Here is a 23,838-nt window from a genome sequence, read left to right on the forward strand (position 1 = left end):
CCGAGAGTCAATAGGGAGCTATGGTTTTCAGAATAGGAGTGGAGTCCCCTGCTAAAGACTTGGCAGTCTGAGGTATAGAGGAAAGCTCCCCCTGGTACCTGTGAGCTCAGCCAGGTGGTCAAAGGAGGCCAAGGAGGAAGAGGGTGGCGGGAGCATCTCACTGTCCTTGACTAGCTCCTCCGCCTTCTGCCGAAGCCTGGACGCTTCCATCTGGGACTCCTCCAGAAGCTCCCCTGGGGAGACAACGCACAGGGAGTCACTGAGGGCTACCACAGCGGGCATGGGCCTGCTGCTGCCCAGCTCCAGAGGCTGTGGTCCTCCAGGGCGGAGTGGGATTAAGGACCATGCCCACCCACCACCAGAAGCAAAAGGGCCCAGCAGTTGGGGGGAAGATAGGGCTGGTCAAAATCTAGGGAAAACAGGCCCCCTGCATCCTTGGCCTGGCCTCTTCCTTCCATACCCAGGCAAGGAGCACCATAGAAAGCCTGCCAGGGCCCAGGGTGACCCACAGTCTAAGGTCCCAGAGCCAAGGGGTGCCCAAGGAGTGGACCCTGGATAATGCCAGCCGACCAGGGGCAAATGGCTGCAACCCCTCTTGGCCTCAATTTTCCATCTCCACCCAGCGGAGGACCATGGCCCTCCCTCCTTCCTTCCCTCCCTCCCTCCCCAGTCTGTTGCTCCACACAGGGACAGGAGAAAGGAGACGAGTCATGCCCCGAAGCAGGGAGCAGACCCGACCCGGTGGAGACAAGGCAAAGGAAGAGTACAGGAGTGTGGACAGGAGTCTGTGCGGACGGGACGGGACAGGATGTGGGGAGGAGACAGTGGCCAGGCTGGGCACCAGGCAGTCACACAGAGGGGGGTGAGCCCAAGCTCGGTGGTAGGGACAGCTCAAGCAAAAGCTAGAGAGCAATCAAGGAGCCTCCTCCCATCTAACCCCACCACCTGGGGCTTGGGGCCTGGAGCTGGGTTCGCCTGAACACACTGACTAAGCCTCCCTCCACCCAGGACCTTGCTGCCTCTGGCACCACAGTGGAGCGAGGTCTGGCTCCACGAGCTCAAACAGGTCTTCTCTCTCGTCCCTGCCCTCCCACCTCCCTGCCGGCTCAATGCTAGTAGCAAGGCTCCGGGGTCATCGGGGCTGGGCACACTGTCACCAGTGCAGGGCAGGAGGCGCAGCGGGTGGCTCAGGAGGGCACGCTGGCCCCAGGCTGCAGGCAGGATGCAGGGTCTGCTTTACCTAACATCTTTATCCCTTGCATTTTTTCCTTCAGCCGGGAATTCTCCTCCACTAGGCGCTCAAAAGCTGTGGAGGCCTCTCCAGGAGGTGGAGGCACGCATCCCCCGGGGTCGTAGATCCGGTATGGTCCTCTCCCCTCCATGGGGGTGGCTTAGCCCCTGCCGTGGTGCCGCCTGGCTGTAAGGACAACAGCAATGTATCAGGGGGCTGGCCAGGCCATTCAGGCGACCTCTGCAGGCAAGCCCTAATCTGTGCGTGCCTCAGAAGGCAGTCCCCGGACCTGGACCAGGACACAGCAGTGCGGGTGGTCCGTCTTGAGCACACCACAGCAGAGCACAACAGAGCTGGACGTCTTTGTTGACCTGCCTCTACTAACACAATCTGAGGAGGCATCAGTGCATTCTAGTAGCCTTGCCGCACTCCTGGCTCATTTAGATCAGCATCAACCATGGAGTGCAAGATCTCGTCCAACCCAGAAGTAGCTATGAAGAGGGTACCCAATAAACACGTATCACGTGAATGAACCGTGTAGCATCTTAACCCACTGGGGAGCCCGGAGCAGCTGCTTCCCTGACCTGAGGGTTCAGTCTTCCGATTCGCCAAATGGAATTCTGAAACTATATCAGCAATCTCTAAGGCAAAGTGCCTGCCCGCTGAGGAGTACACTAGCTAATCCAATCCACAGTGCCCTCTTCAGTTGCCTTGTTTAAAATATATATTAAGAATAGCCTAAGGTTTAATACAGGAATCGCTATGTCTCCCTCCTCCGTCAGTCTCATTATCACAGGTGGCCTGTCCCTTCCAGCAGAAGAATTTTCCATCAGTTTCCTACCTACTTGTGCAGCAGAGTCCTCACATCCATCTGTTCAATTTCATTTGAAACCACCCAGCCGAGTGATTTCAGGATGCTCCCTCTGAGACCTTGCAGAGCAACTCTTTCACGTCATTCACTGCCTGTCATTCATCCATCCATCCATCCAACAATTCCTTATTTAGGATCTAGTATGCATATGCTGTTCGGTGGTGTTGTAGGTTACACATTGGGCTGCTAACCTTAAGGTCAGCAGTTCAAAACTTGCAGTCACCCCTTGGGGTAAAGGTGAGGCAGAGTCACAGTCTGAGAAACCCATAGGCACAGTTGTACCCTTATCCTGGAAGGTCACTGTGAGCTGGAATGGAGTGGAGAGCAGTGGGTCTAGTTCTGAGTGCCTGTGTTGGGTACTAGGCTGGGTGCTGGGGAATGGTCAGCCCACAAAATGGACAGAAACCTCTCTGGGAGCTACTACTCCAGTGGGACTAAGAGCAGATGATGAAGGCATGGACAGGAGAGGAGAAGACAGTATTGGGGGCTATACGAAAGTCTGTGGACAACAATAGGCTCTACAAGGGAAGTAGTCCCGGAAAAGGTGAGGACCTCGAAAGGCCTCAGGGAGAGGGAGCTAGTTTATCAATACTTGAAGAAGATGAAGATGAAGGAGGGGACATTCCAGGAAGTAAACACAAAGGGCTTGGAGCCGGACAAACGGGCCCAGCTGGCCCTACAAACAGTTCACCAATGTTAAAGGACTCCAAAGGCCTGCATCAGGTTCCAGAAGGCCTTTGGGACCAAGACCTCCCCCTACTCTAAGACAAAAATCGTTTGCATCAGGAATCTCCAAAAACCCCAAAACTACCCAGGTCTTTTGAAAGAAAAGGGCAGAAAAAGATGAATAATAACGGTCACCATTCATAATCATCTGTGTGTCAGGCACTGCTGTGTGTTGACTGAGACTCACACGCCAACACACACGGCGTCCTGATATGACTCAGGCCAGAGGGGCAGAGAGAGAATTCAAGTCCACGTGCAGAATAGTGCTAGGCTGCTGGGTCACTTCTGGGCTGTGTCTCCTCTACCCCAGAAAGCAGTTCATGCTAGCATGGATGACATGGACCAGGAAACATGTACAAACTTGAAGTAAGTGGGACACACTCCCCAAAGATAAGATGAACACACGCTGGGGAAGGCAACCACACCCTGCTAGGCCTTGCGGAGGCCAAGGACAGCTGCCCGCATGCCCAACAGGAAAGTCCTCCCTCACTTGAAAGGTCAAGGTTACACAGCAGGGCGGTGCAGGCCTAGGACATCCACTGCATGAAAATAAACAGTGGGGAGGAAGCACTTAGCTCAATCCTGGTGTACAGCAAGGTGCTCATAAATGTTGGTGCACAAAAACCTTAGGGGGGGAGCTTCCTTCATGCCACCCCTTGGGCTGATCAAAGCACCTCCCCATGTGGGTACACCTGAGTAGTGTGCCTATCTGCTGGCTGACTGTGAGCATCGCCTTGCTCATCTATGGGCTCCTGTCAGCCACACAGTTCTGGCACTTTGGAAGTGAGCTGTCATTGCAACGTGAATGTATGTCCCACATGGAAGAGATGCCGTCGCCCTTTTTAGTGATAATGTGGTCGAAGGTGGCCTGGTTTCTGGTCACTGCTCTGACCCAAACCAGTTGCCATTGAGTTGATTCTGCAGTGGGGTTGGCAATGACTGCAATTTTGGAAGTACCGCTCCTTCCTCTGAGGTAACTTTGGGTAGACTCAAACCACCAAACTTTGGGTTAGTAGCTGTTACAGATAGAATTGTGTGTCCCTGTCCCACTCCACCACCAAGTAGGTGTCAACTTGGATGGGTCATGACGCTCAGTATGATGAAATCATCCTCCATTACTTGAGCTGATATGAGCTCACATGTTGTAAATTCACAGCTCTAAGAAGCTCACAGGCAGCATGCAAGCTAGAGAATGCATGGGTCAATCTCAGTATACTGAGCTAGAAAAGAGATTCAACAAGAGAACAGAGAGCAGAGGGACCTAATATCACCAAACAGGAAGAGTCAGGAATGGAGTAACTCCTTTGGACCCAGGGCTCCTGTGCTGGGGACCTCCTAGACCCAGAGGAACATACCCCACCCCCAACTCCCGCCAAGTTAGCACCCTATAGTCAGACAGCTAGTCTTGTAAACTATCAAGGAACGGGTTTGCTAAAACCTTCCACTTGTAGTATTTCCATGATCACAGCACTAGATAACCAAGATAAACGTTAAGCACTTACTGCTGTACCAGTGGCTACGTGTTGGGCTGCTAGCTGATAGGTCAGCACTTCAAAACCACCAGCCGCTCTGCAGGAGAAAGGCAGGGCTTTCTACTCCCGTAAACAATTACAGCCTCAGAAACTCACAGGAGCACTTCTACCTTATCCTATGAGGGTCACTAAGAATGGGCACTGACTTGATGGCAATGACACACTTCTCCTAAATGGAACGCACAATTGACATGACGTGGAGATCTGGGTCTTTCTTCTGTTATTTTAGAAGTTCTGCGAAGCAGCCGTCGAGTCTGTCTTGTTTACTGGGGTACATTCAGAGACCAACCAGTCCAGCAAACCTCAAGTCTGGAGCAGAACACTCGACACAGCTGAGGGCCCTGAGCTCGGCCGTGTTCCAACACTGAGCACAGAGAGGCCGGCAATGACCCACAACCAGAGGTGCTGTGGAAAGTCACGTACTTCTAGAATCTGGGCTGGACAGTCATGCTCTCAGAGACGCTCAGACATAAGGCCAAGCCACAGAGCAGGATGCAGGGCCCAGGAACGGAAACCACAATTGCCACGCTGTGTTCGGGAAGCCTCAGCCCTGGGGAGCTAGAGGGGCTGTGGAAGCAGCAAAGGGGGGAGCCAGGGCTGTTCTCCCTGACCCCAGTCTTGGTGGGCAGAGCTGGGAAGGGGCACAGGCTAGCAGGGTGTATGCGGAGGGAGCCCAGCAGTAGCAGCCCAAGAGAACGCCCTCCCTGGAGAAGAGCCACCAGGAGGGCTAGGGTTTGAGCAGGAAAGACGCACACAGCGGGAATCCCCACTGCTTCAAACCCCATGCCAGGCGACCAGCAGCAGTTCCCGATGACTGAGGGCCGGCAGGAGCGCGCTTCCTTTCCCTTCCCGTGCGCCCTGGTCACCCTCTTCCAGAGGGGACACAGAACTATGAGGAACTCTCCCAGGGCAAAGGGTGAGCCCTACATCACCAGGCTGGAGAGGCTTGCCCAGAGCCACACGGTGCAGGTGGGCTGCCTCTAGCCAGTAATATCTGCCTCCCTCACATCATCTCCCCCTCTGTCCTCTCTCCCTGCTGTGAGTGGAGAGGCCTCCCACGGTGTGCTAGCTGGTAGTCAGTTCACTGAAACTCCCTGAGCAGCTAAGCAGAACAGGTAGGCAGGATCCAGAACAGAGAAGTCCAGGGTCACCAAGTCAGGATGGAGCTGGGACCATAAGTGGCCTGATCTCTCTCCATCTTCCCCAGGGCCCCCACCCTCTGTCCCTGCGGTCTCCGTGCAACACGGGAGCCCTTTCTACCTCTTAGGGAGGCCTGGCTTCAAACTTCAGCTCTCCCTAGGCCTGCCTCCAGAAGCGACAAATCAACAAGCGAGCCACCAATTGTGGGGCACCACCCCATGAGAAAGAGAGGCTGCTCACTCAGACCTTTGTCCCAAACAAGACCTCAGAGTGGGGAGGGGGCAGAGGGGCAGACAGGGGACAAGGAGAGGGTGGGAGCACCCACAGCCTGCCCCAGAGGGGCCCAGGGGCTGCCCGCCGGAACCAGAAAGGCCCAGTCTAGGGACAGATAGGGGCCCAGGCGACAGCAGGTCAGGTGGCGACCACAGAGCGTGAAGATGGAAGTGATGCTATTGAAACTGAAGCCGCCACCAGCCCCAAGAGAGGAGTCACTCAGGCGCAAGGCTGCAGACAGCTAGGGAGGGCAAAGGGCAGGATCGGGGCCCCAAGTCACCATCTCTGTCTAAGCAGGTAGAATGACACTGAAACGCGTGGCCCACCGGTCATGCCATATGCAGTGTTGGTGAGGAAGGAGCAACCCCCAGGACCCCAAAATGATGACGGTGTGCATAATCTACAAAATTCCCATCTGTTTCCCAAACATGGACGTTCCATGAGATCTTCCCTGGCTCCGGACAGAGGGCTGGGCCAGTGTGTCTGACGGAAGAGGGTGCGGAGTCCCAGCTGGGGCCTCATCAGTGTGACCGGCAGCCCCAGAGGAAGTACCATCCTCCCTGCCTCAGGCAGGGAAAGCTGACAGAATGCCAGTGCTGGGAGCTGGGAGGCCATGGCAGCTGCCAGCCACTTCTCCCGGCTTTACCAGGGGCTGCCAGGGAGGCTGGAAGATGAGAGTGCCAGAGGCAGGAGGGGCAGGTGTCTACCAGCTGGAGTAGAGAAGGTGAGAGTACCTGTCCTAGTGTCTACCTGTTGTTACCTGGTGTGTGAGAGCCCGGGCTACTCTAACATCGGTTTCCCTGTGCACACTGGGAGTTGCTTAGACTAGACAGAATCCAGGTGCAGTCTTAACGCTGGTGGGAGGTCTGAGGGAGACAAGATAAAGCGAGGAAGACCAGTCTACAGGAGAGAATACCGCTCTGGAGGTAGAAAGCAAGGGGCTCACAAGGGCTGGGGAGGCAAAGGAGCCCATCTGAGGTGCCTGTGATGGAAGTGGGTAGCCCTTAGAGTGAGCACTTGCTTTGGTGTGGGGGCTGGGGTGTCACCCGAGTCCCAGCCTGACCAAGCCCCGGGGGGTGGGACACTAGGCTAAACCCAAAACAAACTCACTGCCATCCAATCAAGGTGGCTTCATAACTCTACAGGTATAACAGGGTAGAAGTGGCCCATGGGTTTCCGAAACTTTAACTCTTGATAGGAGTAGAAAGCCTCACCTTTCTCCCGAGGAGCAGCTGGTGGTTTCAAACTGCTGACCTTGCCATTTGCTTCCCAGCATGTAACCACTACACCACTAGCCTTTTCTGAGCCTCGGCTGCCTCATCTTTAACATTCCAACAATGACACAAGGACCTCTCTGACCAGGTTGGTGTGGGATCTCAGAACTTCGTGCATGTGTTAGAAGGACGTGCTTACACGCCCCCTTCCTTATCAGCTGTGCGGACGCTGTTGTTTCAGTCGTGGGATTCTCACCTCCCATGAGGGAGCCCTGTGCTCCACCTCAGTCCAGGCACCTCATGCACAGCCACCACCCCTCTGTCAGCGGAGGCTTCTGGCGGCTGTGCTACTGGACAGGCTTCAGCAGAGCTTCTAAGACAGACTAAGAAGAAAGGTCTGGTGCTCTACTTCCAAAACTCCGCTCATGACACGTAACGAAATCAGGGGAATGCTGCAGATCAGGTAACATTTCATTCCGTGGTGCACGGGGCTGCCGTGGGTGAGGGGCCGGCTAGACAGCAGCTATCAATAACATTGATTTAACAAGAAACAAGTCATTAGTTTTATAATAAAATCCCCAAATAATGGAAATGCGTACTATACCTAGCTGAATACCTGACACATCAACTCATGGCCTTCAAGTCAATTCTAACTCACAGCGACGCCACAAGACAAAGTAAAGCTGCCCCTGTACGTTTCTGAAGCTGTAAAGCTCCACTGGGGCAGAAAGCCTCATCTTTCTCCCAAGGAGTGACTGGTCAATTTGAACTGCTGACCAACAGCAGCCCAACACGTAAACTACTTCATTACCAGGGCCTGGACCTGACACACAGTAGGTGTTCCGTAAAAGGTGGAGGTGCCCCACATAAAAACCCTTTTAATAGAGTGTGGTGGGGCTTCAAACAGTTGGTGGAAACATGGAATGAAGGATAACAGACTTTCCCCAAGAATGCCCCCTCGTATTTGGGATTCCTCTGTTGGCTCAGTAGGCTCCATTGTGGCTTCCACATAGGTACTGGTTCTGCTAGTCTCTAAGGACACACAGCAGAACACATCAATGAACCTCAGTCTGCAAGCTCTGACACTGGTGCTCTTTCCAGGCAGGGGTCTGGAGCATGCCCCAAGGTCCCCACTCCTGCTTTTAGGCATCAATGGTCCGATCCCTCAGTCACTAGGGCTAAGATCTCAGGCTAGTTCAACCCTGTACTTGTCAAGGGCCAGAACATACCAGGGAACATGAGTGATTTCCTTTAAAGAGAGATTTTTAGAACGAAATTAATTCCAAGTGGCTTCACAAGACCAGACGATAGAAGGACAAGCTAGACTGGCACCAAACGAGGTGCGAGCACTGTGGGCTGTGACACCTGCATGACGTGCCTCTCGGGATTCTGTCGTCGTCGTCGTTGCAGGGGGGTGGCAGAGGGCAAGACCATGGACAAGTGTTCTTCTAGTTCCGGAATTCAGCGGATGGGAGGCTGACAACTGTGGGGGCGAGTTGTTCCCGGAAGCCACCCGAAAGGACCCAGCTGTGAAATGCCAGACTCAGTGTGAGCAAGGGGAGGCACGGGCCTCTGGGGCCCCACACCCAGCATCACCCCGGTTTTGCCTGAGAGGGGCGAACGGGTCACACAACCACAGTTCTCCCCGCTGCCCCAGCTAGTCCTCACTTAGCCTCGACCTGAGACACGAAGGATATGGAAACATGTCCACAGCTAGTTTGATACAACACAACTCCTATAACTCCCCACTCCAAGGGAGAAGCCCTCAGTTTTGAGAATCCCCCTTATACCAAACAGGGTGGCTTCCTGGATTCAAATCCTGGCTCTGCTGGCTGGCTGGCTTCTCCCCATGGCAATGCTGCGAGACTCCATCAGGAGCCAGAGCTCTCTGTGGACTGAAGGTGCCACCCAAGGCAGAGAGATGGAGGCGGGGAGGAGGTGGGAAGGAAGGCAGGGCGGACTACTCAGACCAAAGCAAAGCAACCAGCGCAAAATAAATGGCTTGTGTGTAAGACAAAAGGTCTGGAATCTACCTAAATGAAGGAGGAAAGGACAAGACAGCAAGCTTATGCCAAGGGGTATTACACAAGAGTGAAAATGAACGGACTGGACATGAAACATGGATGAAGCTCACAAATACAACAGGAACAAGAAAAGCAAATTACAGAAGACGGCGGGCAACGTGCAATGGCATGTAAATAGCATGTAAACCCATGCAAAGCAGGTAGCATTTTGGCTGAAGTGTCCAGCTGCCAACTGAAAGGCTGGGCGCCAGAGAAAGATGCGGCAGTCTGCTTCCTGGAAATGCACAGCTTCGGAAAGCCGAAGTCACAGTGCTACTCTCCTGGGGCCTCACTGCTGAGTCGGAATCGACTGCTCAGCAGTGGGTACAGACAAAATTTTAAAAAATGTTTAAAGAGAATAATCCTACCACATCTCTAGAAACAGGAAAACACACAAAATCTATATGTTGTCTAGGGCTGCAACCCTTAGAACCATAAGGAACTGCAGGAAAATAAATGCTAAATTCAGAACACTTGCTCCTTCTGGGAGAAACTTTTATGTGCATAGGAAACGCCTAATCTTTAGCCAAGTGGAAGGGTGCCCAGGTGCCTGTGGGTTATGCGGCATGTCTCAAAGATGCCTTCATAGTTCATGAAGGTCCCTGTTGCCTTCCTTTTCCCGGGGGTAGGCATCAGTCTGGGGTGGAGGGCTCGGAGGGAGAAGAGGACATGTGGACCAAGGCACAGGCAAGGCTGGGAGTGAGCAGCCTGAGGGCCAGTCGGAAGCCCATTAAGCACCCTCCAGGGTGGGTAGAGACCACTCAAAGGTCCCTGACCCATGAAGCACTCCCAAGCAGCCCTAAAATGCCAGCTCTGACCCCTAAGTATGTCTCCTGGGTGACACTCCTGCCCCTGAGTACGACACACACACACATACCCTGCCAGGGTAAGGCCTGTGGGAGGGGACAGCCAAAAAAAAAAAAAAGAGCTGCCCCTCACACCAGTCACTGTTTCCTATGGGAAAAGTGATGGTCCTGCGGTGGTCATGGCAGGGTGGGGGTGGGGTGGAACAGCATTTCCTGCCACTGGCCATCGGGTCTGGTGAATCCTGACCGCCTGACCCTTGGGGAGCTACTGCTTCCTCCAGGAGCAGGGAGAGTTGCTCCTTGCTTTTCTGTCTTCCCGCTAGACCCCAGTGCCCCTAGCTACCCTCCCAGCAGAGGTGCCTGAACAGGAGGGAAGAGCCCACAGAGGGTGCTGTGGGAGACGGAAGGCAGCAGGGGCAAGAAGCCAGCAGGGTGGGCAAAAGCAGACCTGGGGGGCGGGGGGCCTCAGCACCAGTCCTCTGCAGCTGGGGAAAGGAAGTCTTGCCTGAGGTCGCACCGGTAACATGGCTCACAGGCGATGTGAACCCAGAGCTTCCAACACCGCTGATCACTCCCCTCAATGCAGAGAATTTGAATGTATGAGCTGAGGGGGAAAGAATGCGCTGAGGGGATCTTGTGCTGAGGTAAGACCACCCTTAAAGCACCAAAAGGTGCTGGCAAAGATGTACGGATCCCTCTGATCCTGCGGGGTGAGTGGGTGACAGGTTGGAGGATCACCTGCTGAGGGCTGGTTGCTATGGAAGGAACTGAAGCCAGACATCCCTGACCCACCCTCTCATCGGAGGGTCCATTATTCAAAACAGGGCATCAGGATGTTTGAGACAAAGACTGACCATCCCAGGGAAGATGCTGCACTGGGGGCCAGCAAGGAGCTGAAGGCAGGTTCCCCACATTCACTGAAAACCTTGTTAGCATCCTCCCCAGCCATAGATCAGCTGATGTTTACTGAGCACCTGCCCCCTGCTAGGTATTTGATGGGCACTGTCTGTTATTTGCACCACTCTGGAAGATGACAGGGAGGGGTCCTGGTGGCCTAGTGGTTAAGCAGTGGGTTGCTAACCACAAGGTCAGCAGTTTGAAATCACTAGCCGCTGAGGAGAAAAACAAGTCTTTCTACTCCTGTAAAGAGTCACAGTCTCAGAAATTCACAAGGGGCAGTTCTATTGTGTCCTATAGGGTTGAAATGAGTGGGTATCAAATTTGATGGTACTTATAGAAGGTACTACCGTCATTTAGTGGAGCTGACCACTAAGGAAGCAGAGGACCAGAGAGAGTGTCCAGCTCTGTCGAAGTCCAGTGGTTCTCCAAGCCGCCTCTGGGCCAGTATCCCCTGGACCAGTCCAGGAAGCTGTGTATGTCAGCAAGTTCCTGGAGGCAATACACACACACACACACACACACACACACTGTATGGTAGAGTCAGGCATAGGGAGCCCTCAGGGAAAAGTCATGCAGGGGGTGGGAGGGGCAGGCTGGCCCTCAAGATACCCTGGGACTAGTCGCTTCCCATCCCTAAACCTCCATTCCTTCGCCTGTTCAATATGCCATTGTTCTAGTTTCTTCCATTGCATTCATTCGCTCAACAATGCCTTACTCAGACACTCACCACACCTGAGGACTGGAAACGTCCCTGCTCTCACCCAAGTGGTCCATGAGAAAAGAAGGCCAAGGACACACGCCCTCGGAGGACAATGTGCCCAATGCTGAGCTCTTTGCCCCGACACCCTCATTCTCATACAGTCAAGCCGGTTTCACACCACGAAAAACGAAGAAACGCTAGGGCAAAACAATTTTGAAAAATACAAGAGTCATGTGACTGAAAGTGAAAAAAGAGGCCACTTTGCATAGGAAGGTCAGAGAAGGCCCTATGGAGAGGTGACATTTGAGCTGACTGGACAGATAAGGAGAGGGCAGGCAAGGGGAGAGCTGAGGCAAGGTGTTCCTGGCAGAGGTATGTGCCAGGGCTGCAGGGCGAGGGCAGGCTTGCAAGGGTGGGGACAAAACAAAGACCAGTGAGGGGTTGGAGAGCGGAGCAAACAACCTGCTACAATTTTGTGAGGCTGAAATCAGGTTGGTCTGACCCAGGACAGGGCATCCGGACCCAGGTCACAGGCAGCACTGGGGTAAAGGCATGAGTCAGACCCCTCATATGACTTCCTGAACACTCAAGGGGCTTGGTGTATGTAGGGGCAAGCACCAACCCTTGGCATGAGTACCACGCGGTGCCCATGGGACACACCAAGAATGTCACAAGGGCGAGGGCAAGCAAGAGCACCTATGCAGGCTTCACATGGCGTGGGGGTGAGGAGCCGTGGCGAGACCCACAGTGTCAGTCCCTGATGCCATTCTTTCCCCAGGACCTCAGCCTGTAGAAAGGGCACAGGGGCCACGGTTCAAACTTTATGGGTCTTGAGTAAGTGGAGCTCTTTGAGCCTAATTAGAGCTCATTTACATGCTGACCTCCAAGGGTTGTTAGAAGCATGGAGACACTGAATGCAAGGCAGCAGGGCTCCTGCTCCCAACAGGCCCATGTCCACTCAGCAATCCTTGGAGGGCGGAGCAGGCTGCGGCCATCTTCAGTGGAGCAGACGGTCACATCTTTCTCCTGTAGGGCAGCTGGCGGGTGCAAGCCCAAGGCCTCTGGGGGCTTTAACCGTTGCACCACCAGGACTCCTTAGGGGTCACGGTAAGTGTTCATAAAGGTAAGCTACTGCGATTCCCATCATATGAGAAGGCTTTCCCACGACCTGGGTTTTCTCTGCCATGAAAGAGCCAAGAGTTGTGATGCGGTGCTCTAGGGAACACTGACCCTCCTGCGTCATTCATGGTCAGGGGCAAAGAATGCTTAAGTCCCTCTTCCTGACCTTTCATCAGATGCCGAATTCCCCTCCACCACACCCACTATTTGGAAAATGAGTAAGTGCTGATTAAATCCCATGCTGATGACAACTGTGAAATAAATGTGATGCGTTAGGAAGATTTCCCTGCATTGTCATCCTGCAAGGGAGAGTACATGCCAAATTCTCCTTCTGGAACCACAGAAGCACTCACCACCCTCAGTACGCAGTCTCTTACGTCGCTGCATGAATTTCCCATCCACTGCCGGATGCACAGTTAATAAGTGTATAATGCACTCCATCACACACACTACGTATTATAAATCTATCCCAGCACACACACTATATAAATCTATCCCATCACACACACTATATATCTAAATCTATCCTATCACACACACTACATATTATAAATTATCCCATCACACACTATATATATATAAATCTATCCCATCACACACAATATATATATATCTATCCCATCACACACACAATATGTATAAATCTATCCCATCACACACACTATATATCTAAATCTATCCTATCACACACACACTACATATTATAAATTATCCCATCACACACTATATATATATATATAAATCTATCCCATCATACACTATATATATAAAAACTTATTCCATCACACACACTCTCTATCCCATCACACACTATATATGTATATAAACCGATCCCATCACACACACTATATATAAACCTATCCCATCACATACAATATATATAAATCTATAAATATAAACATTCGAGAAACCCACTACATCTTTTTCTGCACGCGCGCACACACATGCGCACACACCTCTTCTCCAAAGGTGTGCTAATATGTTCCACAGAAAACAGACTAGCAGAGGCTGGAGAACCTAATGCTTACTAAGGAGGTAAGCCCAATCTTCATGTGTTTTGGCTTCCTAAGCTGTAAAATACGGATGGGAATAACATTCTCTATTCTTTTTAGGGTTGAGGTGCCAATCAAAAGAGATGAACATGTGTACAGCGCTTGGCTCAGCATTTGGAAAGCGCCCCCGAAAGGGTCACTTTTCATGACTTGTGCGACACTGCACCCCAGGAGCCGAGCCGACGCGGTCCAGCTCCGACGCTGTGAGCGCTCGCGCACACGCGCGCGCGCGCGCGCGCGCGCGCACACACACACACACACACACACACACACACACACACACACACACACACACACACACACACACACACACACACACACACACCACCCCACCACCCCCGCCGTCCCCGCGGGTCCCACCGCCGCGCCCCCTCAGTGCGCACGCGCGCCTGCCCCTCCCGCGGGCCCCGGAGCCCCCACGCCGCGGACCCGGGAGGCCAACGCACCGCGGGCCTCGCGCGCCGCCGCCAGCCAGGCCCAGGCAGCTCCCGCGGGCCTGACCTCCGCAGCCCGTGTCCGCCTGCCCAGGCCCGCCAGGGCGCCGGCCCGGCTTCCTCCTCGCTCCCCACCCCGGCCCGGCTACCTGAGGGGTGGCGGGGGCGCTCCGGGGAGCGCGGCCAGGTCCCGACGCCGGTCTCGCGGCACCTGGGCGGCTGCCAGCCGCGGAGCGAGGAGGGCCGGCGACAAGGAAGTGCCGGGGGCCGCCCCGCGCCGCCCCGCCCCTGGGAAAGTCCCCGGCGAGTGACGGGCCGCGCGCCCAATCAGGCCGCGCCGCCGGGGCGGGGCGGGACGCGGCGAGGTAAACAGCGGCCGCCGGCGCTGCTGGGGAGACCCGCCGGGGACCCCGCCCGCAGCCCGGCCCCTCGCCGCCTGAACCTCGGGCTGCGACCCGCGGGGCGCCAGGCCTCGGCCAACCCCGCGGCACTTCCCGCGCGGGAAACCCCAGCCGCGTGCTGAGGCCGAGGGACCACCCTCCTTCCCCGAGGGAGAGGACCACCCAGCCTCTTCCGGGGCCTGCGGGGCTGCTGGCCAGGGGCGGGGGGGGGGGGCGGCGAGCTGCCAGAGGGGCACGTGACCAGGCTGGCACTCAGCTCCCCAGAATCGCATCTGGGGCTCTCCGGGCACTTTTCAGCAGATCTAGAAGAAACTCGGAGCTGGAAGGAGTCTTACTCTACTTGCTGTTAAAACCAGTGACCACACAGTGGAGTCTCCGCTCCCCCACCGTGTGCATAGAACCGCTCCAGGGTTCAAGACTGTTAGCTTGGTCTTTTTCCATGTCAATCGAGGGCCTCTCCCAGGCACCTCTGAGCAGCCGGGTCTACCAACCATCTGATGAACAGCTGAGGTTAGCAGCCTCTTCGGCAGCACCCAGAGGCTTCTCACTGCTGTTAATGCTCACGTTTTTCATGCCACTGTACAGTTCGTGGCTGTGCCTAACTCACCTAACCACCCTCGGGACATGAGTCCTATCCCCTGTTGCTTGCATAAGAAAACGAATACAGGCAACAAGGACCTCTAAGGGGCTGTGCATGATTCAAACCCAGGTGGAGAAACCACAAGCCTGCCCACAGTCTGGGGCAAGAGGGCCCCAGTAGGCCATGGATTTCATAGACAGGTACAGAGCAGCAGTAACTTGCTTCTAATATTGGGAGCACTTTTTTCCTTTTTTTCCCCAAGCCTATCATTTTATTAAAAATGTGTTAGTTTTAAAATTGACAAGGCCTAAGAATTGCCTCGATGGCAGTGAGGTGTTTTTGGTTTTTTTTTAATAACCTTGGATTAAAGGACAGCTATATAAACTAGGTAAATTTGACTTTATGAAGAACCTATTGCAAAAGTCCCATTGTATTAAAACCGTTAAACTTATTGACAGGCTCTAGTCCTCAGGAAGGGCTTTCATACATGCCCTGATGTAAAAAAGAGATCTAGTCATCAACAAGACTGGACACAAACATGCGTACCTAGCCAAGCAGGGACCTTCCAGGGCAACCTGGAAAGAGCCCCATTGAAAGACAGTTCTGAGAATCTACTTCCCAAATGACCATCATTGAACCTGAAAACATCGAACCACAAACTCCAACACACCTGAGGTTGCCCTGACTGGATGGACTCAACAACAATGGGTTTCCAGTGCCTTTAATCTTTTCAGGACCCTTTGGGCTAATAACCACAAGGTCAGCAGTTCAAAACCACCAGACTTTCTACTCCCAGAAAGAGTCTCCAAAACTCAAGACAGTTTCTACCCTGTCCTATCGGGTCACTATGAGTTGGCATCAACTCAATGGCAGTGAGTTGGGTTTGGGTTTGGTTTAGTTTCTTCAAAGTGTTAGCAAATTCTCAAAAGACTATCAACTGGAGGTCCCTTTATACAGGTCAGAACCCACCCTGCATTCTGAAGAGAGGAAGAGAGGGAGGAATGAGAAGACCTAGCAAAGTACCCTTGAGTGTCCCCAGAGGGAGCGGAGGAGGCAGGAGGAGGTTTGGGAGTCTTGGACTGAGTCGCAAAAACTGCCCTTAAGGATCACCTCACCAAAGTCCAAATGCTGGTTGTTTTGCTGTTCTGTGCCGCTTGGTCCCCATCCGCCTCTTCCTTTATGATTTTGCCTAAATACAACCCAAGTCTTCTCCATCCCCGCCGATACGGACATTTATTATAAACATAAAAGGACTCTTCACTACTTGTATTTGCTTTCTTTGTTCTTTCTCATATTTGCATATTGTCTTCAAACTAGTTCAACTGTCTTGGTCGATGTTTGACCGCAGAAAATTAAGGTAACAGTTTCATTCTTCAAGGTCTCAGATGACATCCAAGTGGACTTGTTACACAGTGTCCTAGTATAACATTAAAAAGGTGACGCCGCCATCTTTTTGCCTCATTTCCTCCTTAACAGTGACAATTTGTGTGAAAATTTCTCTCTTCAGAGTCAGAAACACCACTAACACTGTCTTTAAGTCTGAGTTTCATTGCAGAAGGAACTCTGGCATAGTGCTTACATGTTGGTCTGCGGTCCACAAGTTCTACAGTTCAAAACTACCAGCTGCTCTACAGGAGAAAGAAAGACTTTCCACTCCTGTAAACAGGTACAGTGTCAGAAACCCACAGAGGCAGTTCTACCCACTCTACAGGGTCACAGCTATTTTGTTTAAGTTGTTGTTGATTTCAGAACATGTTAGAGACTAAGGAAACCATTGGTCACAACCTTTGTTTGACAGATAAACAGAGGCCTTAGGGCAGAATAAGGAGCCCTGATGGGATAGTGGTTATATGTTAGGCTGCTAACCCCAAGGTCAGCAGTTCAAAATCACCAGCAGTTCTGTAGGAGAAAAGGCCAGATTTTTTTTACTTCGGTGAAGAGTTACAGTCTTGGAAACCCACAGCATCAGTACAAAAACACTTGTACCTCGTCCTAGAGGGTCACGATGAGTGACAATGAGGCTTTTGGTTTTAGGGGAGAACAAGACTTGCCAGTGACCTCAGATGCTGAGTGACAAGACGAGGACCAGAACCCAGGACCTTGGCTCCATGTCTTTTCACTGCATGTGTTGTCTTTATCCTGTCATGGTTTTTCTTCCTTTCTCATAGCAACCAACAGTCATTATGAGCATGCACGGGGTTCTAATCCCTGCTCAATTTCTCTAAGCCTTGGGTTCCTCTCTGAAAACTGGAGGTGACAATTATATCATCAGCCCATCCAGGGACCATAAACGAGGGTATACTGATAAAGCTCAGGTCCTAATACCCGTAGATCCTGTAGAAAGGATGCTTACTTACATGGACATGGGATGCAGACATTGGGTAGAACTTCACTTTTACTCCAGAATGCAGCCTCACCAGGTTTTAACCCCCAGCATCCCATCCCCTGTGGGCCCCTAGACTCAGTATCCCAGGGGCAGGGATAGGAGACAAGCCCCTAACTAGCACCCGTGCCACCACCGCAGACCTGGCAGGGGATTTCCATGTCAGGAAACTGGGTTTGACATTCGGAACTGAGTGACTCAAGCTAGGAGCCTCTGGCTCTTCCAGAGTGACACAAGCACCCTTGCAGAACCCCACCCAGGAGGAGAGCCAAGCCACCTAGGTTTTGTTTTATTTTGTTTTCAAACCCTGCAAATTCCTATTCTCCTTCCTGCCACTCCCTCCACCTCCTCCACCTCCACCCAGGCAGCTCCAAATTCAGACCCCAGTCCACATTCTAAGGAAATGTTTAAAATACCAAACCTCCCACGGCAAGCACACACACACACACACACACACACACACACGAGTGCTCTAAACCACAAGTACAATAAAAACAGTTCAACCATATTTACTGCTTGCCAAACCTGTTTTTTTTTACACAGCATAACTCACAAAGCTTCTTCCAAATATATCTGTGTTGGAATAAACACAGCCAGAATGCTCCTTAGAAGCAAGGATGGTGAGACATTGCCTCCTGTACGTTGGACATGCTGTCAGGAGAGACCAGTCCCTGGAGAAGGACGTCATGTTTGGGAAAGTGGAGTGGCAGTGACAAACAGGAAGGCCCTTGGCTACAGCACTGGGCTCAAACAAAAGGACAAATGCGAGGAGGGTGCCTGGCTGGGAGTTGTTTTGTTCTACTGTGCCTAGGGTTGTGTGGGCTGGATGGCATCTAACAACAACAACACCCTCTTTCACAGATGGGTCTCTGAGCCAGCAGAGACCTGGAGCATGAAAATCTAGTCTAGCATTGCATGAAAGAGTCCACCAAAAGGCAAAAGAAGAACCCACAGACGGGGAAGTCTGTAGCAACGACACAACAGGCCTGGAGAGAATTGCAATAAAAAAATGAATAATCCAATTAAAAAGTGGGCAAACCCCTCAGGAACAATGAACAACGGGAGTAGTGATACCAGGAGTGTAGGGGGAAGGTGGGGACAGAAAGAGGGAACCGATTGCAATGATCCGTGTGAACACGGTGGTGAACAACAGAAACATGGGTAAAGGGAGACAGTGGACAGTGGAAGATATGAAAATAATAATTCCTCATTTATCAAGGGTTCATGAGGGTGGCAGGATGGAGGATGGAAGGGGAAAAAGCTGATACCAAGGGCTCGAGTAGAAAGGAAATGTTTTGAAAAGGATGATGGCAACATATATACAAATGTGCTTGACACATGCATGTATGGATTGTGACAAGAGCTGTAAGAGCCCCCAATAAAATAATTTTTTTAAAAACAGAAGAAGAATGGGCAAAGAATATGTGGAGACAATTCACCAAAGATGGCATTGAAACGGCTAACCAACATGAAAAAAATGCCCAAGACCATTAACCACCTGGGAGATGTAAACGAGAACAACGATGAAGTGCCACCTCACACTGACAATGGCAGCCCCATTCCAAAAAACAGGAAACAACAAATGCAGCCGAGAGTGCAGAGATTGGAACTCTCATTCACTGCTGGCGAATCTGTGAACACGCACACCACCGTGGAAAGCGATGTGGCGCGACCTCAAACAACTGGGAATAGAAATTCCCTATGAGCCTCCAAGAGCTGTTGGCTCAAAGTCCGAAAGAAGAGCGAGAACACAAACAGACATGTGCACTCCCGTGTTCAATGCAGCACTGTTCACCATAGCCAAGAAGCTGGACACAGCCCAAATGCCCATCAGAAAAGCAGATAAAGAAACGTTGGTACATACATGCATAGGATACCATGCATCGCTAAAAAAATAAAGTTGAAATCACGAAACACCTCATGATGTGAATGCATCTGACATACACTGTGCTGAGGGAAGATTGTCAATCATAAAAGCATAAATATTGTGTGAGACCACCGCCCTAAGGACTAGCACCCCCACCACGACACAGACTTGCATCCCACAGGGAACAGGCTTTGGAGGTTCCCAAGGAGGGAAGGGCAGGCTGGGAAGCTGAAGCAAAGGACAAGAAGAGGTCCTGAAGTGAGAAGAAATCAATCAAGGGTGGGGGGGATAGAATAGGGGTGGGGATCGATGAGTGGTTTCACCTGTTGGCCGCAGAGTTGCTGGTCTGAAATATAACCCCACTACGCAATTCACAATAAAAAATCTTTTAAGAATAAAAACAAAAGGCACTGTGTGCTATGGAATCTTGTCAGCTAGAAAGACTGAGAACTCACAATGTCGGTTGGATAGGCGCCTTAGAACTGACAGCCCTTTCCTTGTGGGGATGGGGTCACTGGCCGCCAGAGGAGTAGGCAGTCTTCCAGGGAGTTTGTGATTCATATTCAGGACTACACCCACGTGTCTCCGGTTCCCAGAGCAGCTCGGTTTCTGCACACCCACTGACCAGAAATGGAGCTTCAAACTCAAATGCCACATGGCTTGTTCCATGAAGAGCATTGGTGAATGGGGCCTGTGGCATGGGGTAGATGGAAGAGCCCTCTCTGGAAGTAGAAAAGCACCACCAGGGCCCCCCACCCCGAGCTAAACCCACCTCTGCATAGCCCGAAGCAGTCTCAGGAATGCCAAACCCTGGAGCGGGTGGTTTCTGGTGTTGGGTATCTGTGTATTTAAGTGAGGAATGTTAGCAATAATTAAAATGAGACTCCCCAAAACCAAATGCACTGCCACAGGGTGATGCCAATCATAGTGACTGGCTCTGTGGGACAGGGTAGAACTGCCCCCTATGAGTGTCTGAGGTCATAACCCTTTACAGGAGTAGACAGCCCCATCTTTCTCCCGTGGAGCCCCTGGTGGTTTCAAACCTCTGACCTTTCAGGTTAGCAGCTCATTACCACTACACCACCAGATCCTTAAAATGAGAGCATTCTGATCGAATGCCTGGATCTGAGTGAAATGACACAAGGTAATCCTGGTGGCATTTGGAAAGAAGTCAATAAGTGATCAGTCTTCGATCCCAGTTTCTCTCCCTCAGCCTATTTATTTTCAGTTCTCTCTACCCACTCCCCAAACCGCTGGATGAAACATTAAGATGAATTACCTCCAGCACCTTTAAGCAAATTAAACCATTTCATACCCTCAATCTCATTTTGCCCCCCAGGGCAGGGCATGTCCCACGGAGGCTAAAGGTTTGGTCTCTAGAGTCAGACAGACCAGGCTTCAGTCACAGCCCGGATCCGACCCCTCGGCCTGGACAGCTCTGCCTCTCTGTGTCCTCCTCAGTCGCTTGAAGACTATTCGCTGCCTTGAGGTGAGCCCCCAGTTTACAGTATAAGACCTCTTGGGTCCAAACGGTTTTCACTCGCCAAGCCTTTTTTTCTAGTCTGCTTTAGTCTGGACCTGTTCAGGACCACAGCAGCAGGCACCTGCCCCAGACAGACAGTACTCGGCCTCCCTGGGGTAAGGTGAGAATGTTAGTGCTGGACCCCACCCCATCCTTTCCAAAGGGTGAAAAAGCAAAACCCAAACCACCACCCCCACTTTCATGGACGCTCAGGGACGGAGTAGAACTGCTCCCCAGGGTGTCTGGGGCTGTGAAATTCTGTGGAAGCACACAACCTCCTCTTTCTCACACGGAGGCACTTTACCGACCAGGACTCATGTCTTCTCACACTGAAAATCGCTCTCACTGTCATTGAGTCGATTCTGACTTAAAGGGACTCTGTAGAACCGCCCCTATGCATTTCCAAGACTGTCGCTCCTTACGGGAGTAGAAAACCCCATCTTTCTGCCTCAGAGCGGCTGGAGAATGAAACCCCACCAGGCCTGAGCCACAGTTAATGCTCAGGGGAAGAAGGCAGCAAAGGCCATCATGATCAACCCTTTTGTATATTTTTCTGTATATGGATCCAAGAGAGGAAAATCTACAGATGCGTCGTTTCCTAGGAACATGGCAGGGGAGCTTGGCGGGAAATGCGGAGCTAACAAGGAGAACAAGGAAATAGAAATATCCTGAAATTGATTGTGGCGACGATTACACAACTCGTTTGAATATGATTCAGCTACTGAAATACATGTAGATTATTTATCAAGAAAAACTCACTGCCATGGAGTGGATGGTGACGCAAACACGACCCTATAGGACAGGGCAGAACTGCCCCTGCGAGTTTCTGAGTCTGTAGCTCTTCTGAGGAGTAGAAAGCTCCCTCTTTCTCACAAAGAGCAGCTGGTGGTTTCAAACTGCTGACCTTGGGGACCGAAAGCTAATGCGGAACCACTATACACCAGGGCTCGTTTATGTCATTAAACATTTATTTTTAAGAAAGTTAACTGAAGCTGAAAAAATATCTATATGTACAGCATAGTGGATTTAGAGCCAGGAACTTTTTCAATGTCACCTCCCACTTGTTTGCTTGTAAATCATTTGACAAAATGGAACCACCCCCAAAAGACGGAGTTAAAAGAATACATGAAGGATGAGAAGCTCAAAGGAAAATGAGTTATGATGACCCTTCCAAGTAGGCCGCTCCTGTCCAATGAGGACCCGAGGAGGCTGTCCCAGTAAAACAAGTGACCCAGACCTCCCAGAGTGCTCTGTAGTGGTGGCAGTGCCACGTCTAGAAGGCCTTCTTCCTGCTTCCCCCACCCTCCCTGAACGTTTTCCTGTTTTCTTCTTTCTCCCTCTCAGCTTCCCCCCCCCCCCCCGCCCGGGGTCCCTTGGGCGGCCTGTTACTCTCTGGTTTCCAGGGCACCACTATAGGGCGATGCTGGGGGAAATTCCCAGGCTCCCAGGCCAGTGGCCTTGCCAGGCCCCTCCCCTGGTTCCCTCTGAGGAGCCCTGGGTCACCCTGGCTCCCACTCTGGTCTCCCAGCCCCCAGGCAGGGGTGTCACACCTGGGTCTGGTTCCCAAAATGCCCCTTGTCATCACAGAAGTCAGCCAGCCGGGCACAGTCGCTGTGGGAGGCCCACCCCAAGGCTGCGGAGCATTTCCAAATTTCTTAATTTTGGGAAGCCCTTCAAGGGCCCTGAAAGAAAGCCTCTCCACCCCTTCCCTCTTCTTTCTGGGAATTTGTTCCCAGGCACCCCTGCTCTGGGGCCCCTCCTGCTCTCCCTCCATTCTCCAGCCCCGAAGCCACAGGCTCGGCCTCCACTTCTCAGCCCGCTTAGCCAGGGACTTCCCTGGGCAGGCCCTGTGACCAGCTTTGGGATCAGGGAAGGCTGCCTGCCTCACACCCACTTCCGAGGCCTCGGGCCCACTGTTCAAAATTCAGCCTCCACCAAGGCCAGCCCAGCGCCGCTGGCACAGGGGCACAGCCGTGGGAGGGGCTGGTCCTCTCCAGAGGGGAAAGCAGGTCCCCAAGAGGGGTTGCGCCAGACACTCACCTGTTTTCTTCCCATCTACCTTTAACCCTCCTAAGTGCACAACATACACCCACACCTCAAAAACTCACACACACACACACATTCACACACTAACCCAGACGCTTACACGCCCACACGTTTTACATAGACACATCAACATCCTCACAAAGGTACTCTCAGATACACACACACACACACACACACACACACACTGACACAGACAGGCGTTCTCTCTTTCACAGAGACACCGTGAACCTCTGCTCTTTTCCTAAGGGAAGGGTACGACAAAAATAGACCTTACTCTTCCCTCTGGAGGAGTCAGCTTGAGAGAGGTTGGCGGAGCAGGCAGGGCAGGACGAGCAATAGGGAAGAGCTGGGAGAGAAGACAGGAGAACAAGGCCAGGTGGTCGAGGAGAGGCCCCCAGCTGAAGACCCGGTGGGGTGAGCAGCCTGGGCTAGGGAAATAGCTGCCGCCGCCACCACCCCAGCAGCACAGAGACAGCTAGGTGGCAGAAAGTGAGGACACCCCTGTGCAGGGGACCCTTTTGCACTGTCCTGGCCCACCTGCCGGGTGGGCGGGCTCTGCATCACTCACCTGGGGGAGGAAGGAGTCCAGCCGGGGTGTGTGCAGTGCGGCTGGGCGGTCGTCCCTGTGAAGGCGCCTCTGCTCTGCTCTGCTCTATGAGCTTCTGCAGGAAGGAGGGCTGGGCTGGGCTGCTCTTAGGCAGGAGGGGAATTCCCCAAGATGCACAAGCCAGCCGCCAGGCAGCCCCACAAGGCCCAGCTGAGGCCCCATCCCACCCCCTGGCAGACCTGCTTTGTCAATTCTCCACCTGTCACCTGGCAAACCAGCTGTCACTCCCCCTTGAATCCAGTAGCTGGAAGCCGGAGGAGGCCTTGCTGGGCTAAGCACTGCTTAGGGGCAGCGGCAACCAGCCGCCCCTGAGTTCTCCCAAGGACCTCCATTTCCTCTTTTGCCTCAGATGGGGGATTCCAGTCCTCGGA

The 23,838-nt window shown here is 52.6% G+C and overlaps 1 protein-coding gene across 2 annotated transcripts in view; it reads right to left on the reverse strand.

The window, feature by feature from the left end:
• Positions 1 to 23,503, reverse strand: part of TNIP1 (TNFAIP3 interacting protein 1) — a 56,310-nt gene extending 32,807 nt beyond the window's left edge. The window contains exons 1-3 of one of the 2 annotated variants that reach the window (XM_075541834.1): positions 23,429 to 23,503; positions 1,241 to 1,417; positions 99 to 233 (exon numbers count right to left, since the gene is read on the reverse strand). In XM_075541834.1, the coding sequence (XP_075397949.1) occupies positions 99 to 233; positions 1,241 to 1,382 (277 nt within the window). In that variant the 5' untranslated portion in view covers positions 1,383 to 1,417; positions 23,429 to 23,503. Of the gene's footprint in view, positions 1 to 98; positions 234 to 1,240; positions 1,418 to 14,210; positions 14,369 to 23,428 lie in introns of those variants that run through there. The other variant, XM_075541833.1, reaches the window with a different exon arrangement.
• Positions 23,504 to 23,838: the final 335 nt, after the last annotated feature.

Source organism: Tenrec ecaudatus, chromosome 2 (genome assembly GCF_050624435.1).
Source record: "Tenrec ecaudatus isolate mTenEca1 chromosome 2, mTenEca1.hap1, whole genome shotgun sequence".
Lineage (NCBI taxonomy): Eukaryota > Metazoa > Chordata > Mammalia > Afrosoricida > Tenrecidae > Tenrec > Tenrec ecaudatus.